The sequence below is a fragment of the Oratosquilla oratoria genome, chromosome 2 (assembly GCF_046742065.1).
Source record: "Oratosquilla oratoria isolate Oo_2021 chromosome 2, ASM4674206v1, whole genome shotgun sequence".
In the NCBI taxonomy this organism is placed as follows: Eukaryota; Metazoa; Arthropoda; class Malacostraca; order Stomatopoda; family Squillidae; genus Oratosquilla; species Oratosquilla oratoria.
The window spans coordinates 72,550,325-72,562,824 of NC_134778.1; the positions used below are offsets into that span (position 1 = coordinate 72,550,325).

The 12,500-nt window shown below is 41.2% G+C and overlaps 1 protein-coding gene across 2 annotated transcripts in view; it reads left to right on the forward strand.

Moving 5' to 3' along the window:
• The window catches only part of LOC143039906 (phospholipase A2-like), a 259,558-nt gene that overhangs the window by 86,633 nt on the left and 160,425 nt on the right, over positions 1-12,500 (forward strand). For both annotated transcript variants that reach the window (XM_076210258.1, XM_076210267.1), the window contains exons 2-3: positions 513-706; positions 10,776-10,948. In XM_076210258.1, the coding sequence (XP_076066373.1) occupies positions 513-706; positions 10,776-10,948 (367 nt within the window). The remainder of the gene's footprint in view (positions 1-512; positions 707-10,775; positions 10,949-12,500) is intronic.

The following is a 12,500-nucleotide window of genomic DNA, read 5'->3' on the forward strand; positions in this document are numbered from 1 at the left end:
GTGCCACTTCGAAGGTCCGGGTAGATTTTGTAAATTGACTGAAGCAGAATCCATTCCCCACAACAAAACATCTAAATGTCCAAACTTGCCCTTTTGTCACAGATGTGGGTGTCTGACGTGCTCCCATGCTTTATGATAATTACATCATTTAATACAAGTAAAATTCTCGCGGACAGCATCAGCTGCCTGATGTACGATGATTCGATGATGCATTATAATACTCGCGTTATAAAATATAAACATACAGCTGTATTGCTCGTTCTCTTTTCCTTTGAATATTGATAACTACAGAAAATATAATCAAACCACTTCACAGAATATGGGAGGGGTCACTCAGCTACATCTACAAAATAAATATAATCAAGACACCAGAGCCGGGATCCTCATATACCCCACTTGCACCTCATGACGCCCATTTAGACGCCATCGTATGGAAGTAGTCAAGAGGTTTTGCAAAAAGACTGATAAGTGAAATTCACAAATTCACTCCATGCATTTTTCTCTGTCCGCAGATGACGTTGGCCTTTGGCGTTTCTCTTGCGTCCGCCTGGCCGCTGCTGGCGACGGCGGCGGTGACGGTGCTAGCCCTGGCGCCGCGCCTGGCGACGGGGGGCCCCGTGCCCGGGAGCTACTTCACGGACGAGTCGGCCCAGCGGCTCCTTCACTACGACGCCCTCTCCGGCGACTGCGTCCTCTTCGGCGACAGGTGAGGCGGCGACCGCGGCGTGGGCGGTGGTGACAGTGGTGGTTGTGGTGGTCATGATAATTGTGATGGTTGTGGTGATGGTAGTGGTGATGGCGATGGTGGTGGTGACGGTAATGGTGACAGTAGTTATGATCGTAGTTGTGATGGTAGTGGTGATGGGAGTGGTGATGTCGATGGTGGTGGTAATGGTGATAGTAGTTGTGGTGGTAGTTGTGATGGCAGTGATGGTATTGGTGGTGATGGTAGTGGTGACGGTAGTTGTGAGGGTAATGGTGATGGTGATGGTGACGACAATACGATGATAACATTAATATTGTCCACACTTGCATCCATGGTTGTTACGTTGATTCTCTTTACATTCCTCCTTTCATACTTACACAACTTGAAAATAATAAACGTACAAATAAGTAAATACATTATAAATAAATAAAAAAGTGAAAATATAGATAAATATATATATAAAAATAATAGATAAATGAATAAATACACAAATAAACAAGCGAATAGATAAATATATAAATAAACTAAATAGAAATGAAAAATATATATATATATGTACACATGGAGTCCGAAGCCGAATACTCACGTTTCACTTTCTTTCGTGTCTTTGTGTCAGAATGTTTCGCGTGCACAACCGAACACTTCTTTTCGAAATTGTTCGTAGCCTCTTTTTATTCCTTTCCCTTTAAGAGAAATTTGCACATTCGCTATTCACAATTCATCGGCAATTCTTTCCTTTTCATATCGTATTTTTGTTATCAATTTTATTGAGAAAAAAAGAATAAAAGGAATAAGAACAGAAATTAAAAATATTCTTACAAATATTTGCAGATTTCTTAAAGAACGATTTGATCTACCACGCAGTTTTTTATTTGTCTTATTCAAAAACTATCGTAACGTTGTTTTACACACACACACACACACACACACACACACACACACACACACACACACAGAGATAGGCTCATAAGGAGATCTGAGCTCACTGCCGTAGGGTGGTGTCTGGCTGTCTCGACAGAGACTGCAGCAGATCCGAGGTGAATACACACACACACACTTGTGGCGCAGTGGTAGAGGTACCGGCTGCCACTACGGCAGTCCGGGTTCGAATCCCGCTCAGGGCTGAAATAATTTCAGTATTGATGGGCCTGTAGATTGTTACTCCAACTCTTGTGGGCGGGGAGTTGAGTGGGTGGGTGCGTGTAAGGTCACAACATTACCCATAGGTCCTATATGAGCTCTGACCTCTCTTCCAGGAGGGAAATAGCTGTCGATCACGAGTCCAACACGTGATCCAAGACCATGGTGAATCACACACACACACACACATATATATATATATATATATATATATATATATATATATATATATATATATATATATATATATATATATATACACGAAGATCCTGGACGCTCTAATGGTGTATCGTTATCAAAAGGGTTTAAATGAAAATTCATTTGAAAAATGTTTGGCTTTGCAAACACAAGCAAGAAACTGTCTTTTGTCGCAAAGTCTCGTTACACGACAGTTTTCTACTTCATCGTCACCAGAATTCACACCAGAAAGCGCCATTGACCGTACGTTACAGATATAAACATCTTTCCTGCACAAAAATCTTTTCAAAAAACATTGAGGCTGTTTTTCATAAAACTTTTATACTTCCACGTGCTTACGGCCTCCTCCTTCTAAATCTAGAATAAGAACTAGTTAGCTGGGCCTTGCCACATAATGCATTCGTTCTTTTTTTTTCTTTCTTTTTCCTTGACGCTGTTTCAAAAAATTCTTGTACCGCTACCATCTTTGGCCTTGTATATCCTCTTAACCTCTCTTGCGTTCCAAAGTTATGAATTCTATTTTGTAATACATCGAGTCTACCTTTTGCTGTTTTCTTACACGTTTGAAGGTATCTCCTTCACTTCGCTTTTAGGCAACTTCAAAAATCGTTATGCCACGCTAGCTTCGTCGCGTTCGTTTAGCTACTTAGGTCTCGTTTCATTAATCTCGGTGAGCATTATGCTTTAGACCGCGAATTACGAGACAGCGGGAAGGAGAGGGAGTGGCGAAGGCCGCAGCGGTAGCGGAGGGGCCGGGGAAAGGGACTGTGGATTATCGTGGCTACTCTTGTTCCTGTGCACAATCTCGCGCCGCGGAGAGGGACAGAACGGGGGGCGGGAAAGGAGAGGTATAAGGAAAAGGAGAGGGGAAAGGAGAGGGAAAGGGAGAGGGGAAGGGAAAAGGAGAGGGAGAGGGAAAAGGAGAGGGAGAGGGAAAAGGAGAGGAAGAATGAAAAGGAGAAAGAAAAGAAGAGGAAGAATGAAAAGGAGAAGGAAAAGGAGAGGAAAAAAGGAGAGGGAAATGGAGAGGGGAAAGGAGAGGGAGAGGAAAAAGCCAAAGGAGAGGGAGATGGAAAAGGAGGGGGAGGTGGAAAAAGAGAGGTAGAGGGAAAAGGAGAGGGAGAGGGAGAGGGAGAGGGAGAGGGAGGTGGAAAAGATGAAAAGGAGAGGAAGGTGGAAAAGAGGAGATGGAAAAGGAGAGGGAGATGGGGAAGGAAATGGAGATGGAAAAGGAGAGAGAAAAGGAGAGGGAGAGGGAGAGGGAAAAGGAGAGGAAGAGGGAGAGGGAAAAGGAGAGTGAGAGGGAGAAGGAGATGGAAAAGGAGGAGTAGGAAAAAGAGAGGGAGTGGGAAAAGGAGAGGGAGAGGGAGGATGGGAGGGAGAATGAGAGAGAGAGAGAGAGAGAGAGAGAGAGAGAGAGAGAGAGAGAGAGAGAGAGAGAGAGAGAGAGAGAGAGAGAGAGAGAGAGAGAGAGAGAGAGAGAGAGAGAGAGAGAGAGAGAGAGAGAGAGAGAGAGAGAGAGAGAGAGAGAGAGAGAGAGAGAGAGAGAGAGAGAGAGAGAGAGAGAGAGAGAGAGAGAGAGAGAGAGAGAGGGCGGGGGAGTTGGAGGAGAGTCACCTAGGTTTCACAGGAGCATTACAGCCAGAGACTTGACTCCTTGATTCATCAAAGGTTATGGCTTCGGCGGTGTCGTAATACTATTACCTCTGAATAGTTTAGGCCGCCTCTCCCTCCCTCTCGGCCTCTCCTCCCTCTCTTTCTCTCCTTCTACAAGTTTCTCTTTCCATTCCCCTTCTTCTCTCCGTCTCTCTCTTCTCTCTCTCTCTCTCTCTCTCTCTCTCTCTCTCTCTCTCTCTCTCTCTCTCTCTCTCTCTCTCTCTCTCTCTCTCTCTCTCTCTTCCTCTTTCCCTCTCCCTCTCTCCATCTACCCCGTTTTGTTTTCTCTTTAAGTTGTTAAATATATTTTTCAAAGTGACTTAGATTAACTTATACTAAATAATCTTCGAAAATCGCTTTTAACACTGAATCCAGATTGTCTCTAATAGAGGGGTTGTAGTTCATAATTTCTTGTCGGCGGCTTCAACGTTTCTCTTTTCATTGTCTTTGTTATTTGTCTTTTAATCTCATTTGTGGGTTAGGTAACTTGTCACTTAATTTCCTTCACAGTTCCAGACCTGATGAAGCCCAGAGGCCTCTTTTACCCGTTCGCCTTTCTCTTCCATTTCAGCAAACGTTGCATTACGCCCAATAATTCCTCTGCCCCGTTGACCTATGACCTCCTTTATCACTATTCAATATCCACCTTCTGCCACTAATCACATCGCGTCTTAACTTGAGGTAAGACGCGCATTGAAGAAGACTTCCTGAAGAGTCTGCGGCTGGCAGAGGGTGTCCATTGAGAGCCATTGCTGTAAACCATAACTTAAAGATCTTGAATACGATGCTCGAGTAACGAGACCCTGAAGACTCGGGGAAAATTTCTTAAAGAAGAGGACCTTCGGTTTTCAAAATCTTATATGAAACTGAATGATAGTTCAATGATGGCATTAAGTAATAAGCATTTCTAATTAGAACGGCGTGTCGTATTAAGTCGACGGTTTATATTAACGAGACTGAAATATCTCTAGTACTTTCGGGCGATAATTGGTTATTGGAGAGGTCTTTGTGGTGTGTGTTTGTGTGTGTGTGTGTGTGTGTGTGTGTGTGTGTGTGTGTGTGTGTGTGTGTGTGTGTGTGTGTGTGTGTGTGTGTGTGTGTGTGTGTGTGTGTGTGTGTGTGTGTGTGTGTGTGCGTGTTTGTGTGTGTGCGTGTTTGTGTGTGTGCGTGTTAGTGTGTGTGTGTGTGCGTGTTTGTGTGTGTGCGTGTTAGTGTGTGTGAGTGTTTGTGTGTGTGCGCGTTTATGTGCATTTGTGTTTGTGTGTGCGCGTGAGAGAAAGAGAGCGAGAGAGAGAGAGAGAGAGAGAGAGAGAGAGAGAGAGAGAGAGAGAGAGAGAGAGAGAGAGAGAGAGAGAGAGAGAGAGAGAGAGAGAGAGAGAGAGAGAGAGAGAGAGAGAGAAAATTTATACTCGGAGGCTGGCGAGTATGTAAATTTGCCGTAAGACCTCCTCGGAGGTCAGACTGAAGGTGCTGGAACGTACTGTCCGTCTTCCTCCCACGTGGAGTTCGGGCAATGATCCTCTGGATGAGGTGTCACTGATATGCAAAACGTCTCATTTCCTCGTGCGAGCTGGGGATTGGTCCATCACTGGGGTCTCACCGCTTCTTTCCCTAAAAGATGTTTCATTTTTAGAAAGAAGAGACGAGAACATAAAAATAGAGGAGACTGTAAGAGACCATAAGGCCTACACCAGGCAGTTCCATGTCACTTACCACTTGCCATCACTATACATAAAGTTATCTAATTTTCTCTTAAAATGACCAGTTGTTTCAACGCTCACCTACAAGAGACCTTTTGGTCCATAACTAGGTTGGATGCGAAAAAAGATAATAATGATAAATAGATATAATAATATAAATGATAATAAATAAAATAAATAAATTAATGCATAGATATATTTAAACAATAAACAAACAGGTAAATAGTAAATAATAATAAATTGACATATAACTAATAATAAATGTGAATCAAGTAAATTATAATAAACAAACAGACAAATGATAAAACAAATAAGCAAATTATATAAAATAAATAGTATAAAATAAATGGTTACAAAGTCTATTCCATTCGTTTTATGGCAGATAATTTAGATCAATTAATTAATTAATCTGAACGGAAAAAATAGAAAAGTTTGACCAAAAGCTAGTGCAACTTATTCTCAAATTTTGATAGCTGAAAGAATTCTCCAGACTTCTCCATTTCTTTTTCTTTTTTTTCTAATCACTTCCAAGAAGACTTCAGTTACAAATGAATTCTTTCCTCGATGCGAATTTTCTTTTCTTTTCTTTCTTTTTCCTTCTTCTCTGGAGCGCATTTCCCTGCCAATTTTCTTGGAACAAGAATTGATTAATCCCCAGAAAGAGGTATCTTCCGTCCAAGGGGCACAATACTCCTTCACCAGCAAGTGTTCCTACCTCCTTCAAGAAAAAAATTACCTGACGGGGATGTCTTGTGTTCACTTGTCACTTACAGACATCTCATGGTAGTAAGGTCACCCCTTAAAGAATTCGTTTTCTATAACATTCGTGTACCGTAATTAATTGCTGTGTTGATAATTGTCATCCGTTGGAACTAGTAATTATGGAAATATATCTTGATTAACACTTTTATGTTCCACATATCAATATGTAAATATCTATATATGTTAGTCGTAACATTCTGTATGGTTAGAATTGTAATTTATAATCTAAATTATTCACAGTGCTCCTAATTATGAAATATATCCTTCTTGCATGAAAAATAATGTTCCGCCGAGAAGACATCGGCTGAAATCAGCTACACTCGCATTGTAATTCCAACAAACAAGTCCCGAGAGAATTGAAGTCTTCTTTATTCCATCCATTCTCTCACGGATGAGTACTTTCAACTGTGTAACATACCACTACATCACCACCACCAAGACCCCAGCCTTACCTCCCCACTGTCTTCATTAATAAGCCCATAAACAACCTTACCTCCTCCCCACCCCCTACCACTCCCTCTCAGTTCACCTCGTATGGGATGCTGACTGCATAAATTTTATAAAGTCAATATTTTAGGGGTCTGTGTGACACCCCTACGGCCCAGAGTCACGCAGGATCTATTTATATCTGAAGACTAATTTCCACTTGAAAAAGAATGTTGATCATTTGTAGTGATGGGACGATATTAAAATGTCTAAGGATTCTGGTAAGAGTTCCGATACTGCTCTAAACTTCTGATCCCGATAAATGATTCCTAAATGTACTTTGTTCGTAAAATATTTGTTTCCCAAACCAACTGCAGGGACTGAATTATAATCGATACATCGGACTTGTATTAAAATTAGAAGTTTATAGTAGTATTGGGAATAGTATCGGAGTTAAGAGCAGTATCGGGACTCGTATCGGAACTCGTATCAGGATTCGCATCGGAATCGGGAGTTTAGAGAGCAGTATAGGGACTCGTATCGGAATCGGAAGTTTAGAGCAGTATCGGGACTCTTATCGGAATCGGAAGTTTAGAGCAATATCGGGACTCGTATCGGAATCGGAAGTTTTGAGCAGTATTGGAACTCGTATCGGAATCGGAAGTTTAGAGCAGTATCGGGACTCGTATCGGAATCGGAAGTTTTGAGCAGTATCGGGACTCTTGTCGGAATCAGAAGTTTAGGGCAGTATCGGAAGTTGTATCGGAATCGGAAGTTTTGAGCAGTATCGGGACTCCTATCGGAATCGGAAGTTTTGAGCAGTATCGGGACTCGTATCGGAATCGGAAGTTTAGAAAACAGTATCGGAACTCGTATCGGGAATCGGAAGTTTAGAGCAATATCAGAACTTGTATCGGAACTCGTATCGGAATCGGGAGTTTAGACCAGTATCGGAACTCGTATTGGAACTCGTATCGGAACTTGTATCGGAATCAGGAGTTTTGAGCAGTATCGGGACTCTTATCGGAATCGGAAGTTTAGAGAGCAGTATCGGAACTCGTATCGGAATCGGAAGTTTAGAGCGATATCGGAACTTGTATCGGAACTCGTATCGGAATCGGGAGTTTAGACCAGTATCGGGACTCGTATCGGAATCATTAGAAATTTTGGTATAGTCCCATCACTAATCACCTATTTTCTCCCCATCCTATTGCTCATTCCTCAAACCATAACTTTACGAGCTCCGTGGTTCCACCTTTTCGGCGATATAATGTCCTTCTGGTTAAAAACGTCAAGAAAAGACTAAAAGGTCCTTTTCTTTCACTCTCTCTCCCTCTCCTCTCTAGGTCAATACCGCTCACTCTCTCACTCGTCATTTTTTCAACTCTTCTTTATCCCCCATATTGGTCCATCTCCCACCTACCCTCCCCCCACTCTCTCTCTCTCTCTCTCTCTCTCTCTCTCTCTCTCTCTCTCTCTCTCTCTCTCTCTCTCTCTCTCTCTCTCTCTCTCTCTCCTCTCTAGGCTACTCCCTCTCCATCTCATCATTTTTCCTTCTTTCTGTCTCCCATTGGTCCATCCCCCTCATATCTCTCTCCTCTCTTCTCTCTCTCTCTCTCTCTCTCTCTCTCTCTCTCTCTCTCTCTCTCTCTCTCTCTCTCTCTCTCTCTCTCTCTCAACAAACGCTCTCTTTCATCCACAGATCTCCCTTAGCAATCCCGCCTATCTCCCCTTTCCAGATTCCATCGACCTACCACCATCACCACCACCACCACCAAATTCCTTTGTCAGAAAATCGCTACCTTTCAAATTATGGTTTTTACTTTTTTTTTATCAGAAAAATAAGCAGCTAGATATTAAAGTAAGAGGGCACCACATCTTGACGTGTTTTTCTGAAATATACGAGTATTTCCTTCTTTATTTGTTCGTTTTTTTCTTCCTTCCTTCGCCTTATATTTAGTGTTATTTGATAATTTGACAGTCTGAAGGAATCAGCAAAGTAGTGATTTCCAATAATAGTTAACGTTTATTTCATTGTTTAATTTAATTTTATTTTATTTTATTATATTGTTTTATTTTATTCTACTTTATTCTATTTTGTTCTATTTTATTTTATTTATTTCATTTTGTTTTATTTCTCAGCGTCAGCCACACAAAAAAAAGGAACATCTAAATATGTGATATCTGACAAAATAAAAGTATTTATTTTCTTCAATTTCCAATCTCTCTCCACACGGATATTCTTCTCGATAATCAGTTAACTTTTCTTAATTTTTCTTCTTACTCTTTTTTATTTTCTCTCTTATGTCTGTCCTCCTCTCTTCTCGAACGTCCTGATAACTTTGTTTTTACACAACGCTTATCCTCTGTCCTTCAACCTTGACGTTTTCTTCAAAAGATTGATTCTTCGTTGGATTCCCAGTGGTATAAAATTAGCTTTACCTTCTCCACATGTTGTATCATTTATTGTATTTACTATAGGTGCCGCCAGGCGATTTTATTAAACTATGTAGAACCCCGTCTGAAAGACGATACATTCATGCATGCCAGACCCCCTGATATTCATCCCTCTGAATCCCCTCTCCCCTGAAAGGACAGGCGGTAGTATTCTTAAAAAAAAAAAAAAAAAAAAAATCCTTGTATAAATATTATATAAATCCTTGGAGGGGAAAGATTTATATAAGGAAAAAAATAAGAATACCACTTTAAGATTCTTACGGTGATATTCTTAAAAAATAAGAACATCATCGTAAGATTCTTACGGTGGTATTCTTAAAAAAAATGTTTCCTTATATAAATCTTTCCCTTCCTAGGATTTATATAAGATTTTTATAAGGAAAGATTTTTTTTTAAGAATACCACCGAGAGTTCACTTGGCCAGACTGCGGTGTGGCCACCATCCATCTCTTCTAAGCTACCAGAAGAGGATGGATGACCGCATCTTAGTTAACTGTCCAGGATGCAACACTTTACCCCATACTATTCAACACATTATGTAATAATGCTCATCACGCACTCCAACAACACAATACACACTGTAAGGGATTTGTGGCAAAAATACTTTCCAGCCGTGGTGTTCCTCAGGGAGACGGGATTGCTCGACCGGACAAGTCTAGGGCATTGGTTCTCAACCTGTGGTTTATGGAACTCTATTGGACTCTAAGGGACCGCCAACCAAAAAGCCACTAGCAGTTAGGGAATGCAAAACGATTAAGTTTAGTGTTGAAGTCATCTCCAGTAGATTAAGAAACAGCAGTGCATAACTACGGGGTATACGTGAAAGTAGGTTGAGAACCCCGGGTCTAGGGAATGACAACAATCCCGTTTGCATCGATTAGCCACCTTCTGTACCAGGTGGCACTTTTTCTTTTATTCTGGCTGCCGCCAGACAATTCTATCTGTCGACATGGCACGCGTCTCAACTTGATAGGTGTGGTTCGTAACCAAAGAACAAATGTCTGCAACCTGAAGGTAATTGTCAGCAAGTTGAAGGCAAAAGTCCGCAATATAAGGACAGTGGTGCGCAACCCGAAAACCATTATTCGCAACCTGAGGGCAAAAAATGTCCGCAACATTACGGTAATGTTTCGTAACTATATGGCAATTGTTTATAGTCCGATAGCAATGGGCTGCTATTTGATGGCAATGGTTTGCAATATATGGTCAATTATTCGCAATCTAAGGTCTATGGTCCGCAACTTAAGGACAAGGATTTGCGATGTGATGCCTATGGACCTTCTGAGGGCCAAAAGGTCTCAGAACTTGGGCCACAAAAAAAAAATAGTGGTAGTTTGTGGGTTCCTGACAATTCTATTCAGCACAGAATCAGTCTCAGGAACAGCAACGCATAATTGTGAGAGATGTGACCATACAGCTTGAGAGTCTTTGATACAGTTTGAGAGCCTGCTTTCGAGGGCATCCAGAGAACAACCACGATAAGTACGTCTTATTTTCTTCCAGCAAGTTCTAAACCTTCTCATCCTCACATCTAATCTAGAACCACCTCAACTAACTTATAAGCTTCTTGTGCCCGCTTACTCCCGCGTCTTCTCGACGGCGTACCTTAGCCACACACCCAGATCACCTCTCTTTCCCTTCCTTCCCCCTCCTGCTGATTCGTTATTCAGCTTTATGACTTCATTCTTCGCCTCCCTCCCCGCTCATTAGTCTCTCCATCTCTTCGGCAGACGCATCGTGGACGAAATCATGCGCGAGTTGGCCACCAGCGAGTCTCCTGTGGCCATCATGGAGGCCGCAGAGCTGACGTCACTCATCTCGCAGTGCTACGGAGGATCCGCCGGGCTGGCCAAGAGGACCAAGCCTCCAGCGGCGGAGAACTTCCCTCACATCATATACCCAGGTAGGTAAGCAAGACAAGACGAGACGAGACGAGACGAGACGAGACGAGACGAGACGAGACGAGACGAGACGAGACGAGACGAGACGAGACGAGACGAGACGAGACGAGACGAGACGAGACAAGACAAGGCGGGGACAAGAAAAATGCACGATCACGCGAAATATGATTAAAGAGGAAGAAAAGAGAGAGAAGGGGTGATGGCCATGCCTATTTTAAACACTTATCTCTATTTCAAATACCTCCTAAGTATCTTCGCGAATTTATTACCTGTTGCTATTAATATTGTACATTTGACTTTTATTTTTTTTTTATCTTTACTCTTAAAACTATAATACATTTGTTTTATTCATTACTTTTCTTAACAGTGTCTTCCTATTCTTCTACACTTTCACCACAATTTCCACAAATTCCTGGGTTTTTTTTTCTTTCTTTCTTAGATGTTCTATGATCCCTTTAATTAATCTTTCCCCTATGTTTTCCAATAATGATTATATTACCATTACTCTCATTCAGCTGTAATGTACTGTTGTTCTCATGTAACTTATTAGCAATCATTAATTTTTCATCATCACTTTATGACTACTCATTTCTTTTCTAGTTTACTTGAATGCTTTTATTTACTTAGACTCGCTTTTCAATTTCTTGATAATTAATTCTAGATCCATTTTTTCATATATATCCATCATGTTCTTTTCCTGTACCATGCCATACATAAGTTCTTTAGTCATTCAAATTAAATTATCCACTTTTAATTCTAATAGGTGTGTGTGTGTGTGTGTGTGTGTGTGTGTGTGTGTGTGTGTGTGTGTGTGTGTGTGTGTGTGTGTGTGTGTGTGTGTGTGTGTGTGTGTGTGTGTGTGTGTGTGTGTGTGTGTGTGTGTGTGTGTGTGTGTGTGTGTGTGTGTGTGTGTGTGTGTGTGTGTGTGTGTGTGTGTGTGCGATCACAACTTAGTTAGATTCAAACTCCTAAACAATTTTAGAATAGATACTTGTGTTTCTAAAATACCCGACTTCAGTAAAGCTCAGTTCATAGAACTACGTCAGGAGCTTTAGCTTACAGATTGGGAGGCAAAATTAAACGAAAGACCTGTAGATCAGATGTGGGAAATATTTCAAAATACGCTCACTAAGATGATTCAAACTTACATTCCTTTTAAGGACAGACGTCCCCCAAATCAGGCTCGCACAAAGTGGCTCGACAAAGAAACTGAAAAAAGTATTGCTAAAAAGAGACAGGCTTATAAGAAATATAAGTACTCGGGTGCATCTAATGACTTTGAAATTTATGTATCAATACAGAGAGATTTAAAAAAGACAATAAGAAAAAGAAAACGACAATACGAAATGAACATCGCTGATAAATCCAAAGAGAATCCCAAAGAATTCTATAGTTACATTAGAGATAAAAAGGTTGTTAGGAATCACATTGGTCCACTATTATCTTCTGACGGTCAACTTGAATATTCAAATGAAGGAATGTGTAATATCTTAAACAATTATTTTAGCTCGGTATTTGTAAACGAAACACCTCAAAGTGAATTCCAAACTGAAA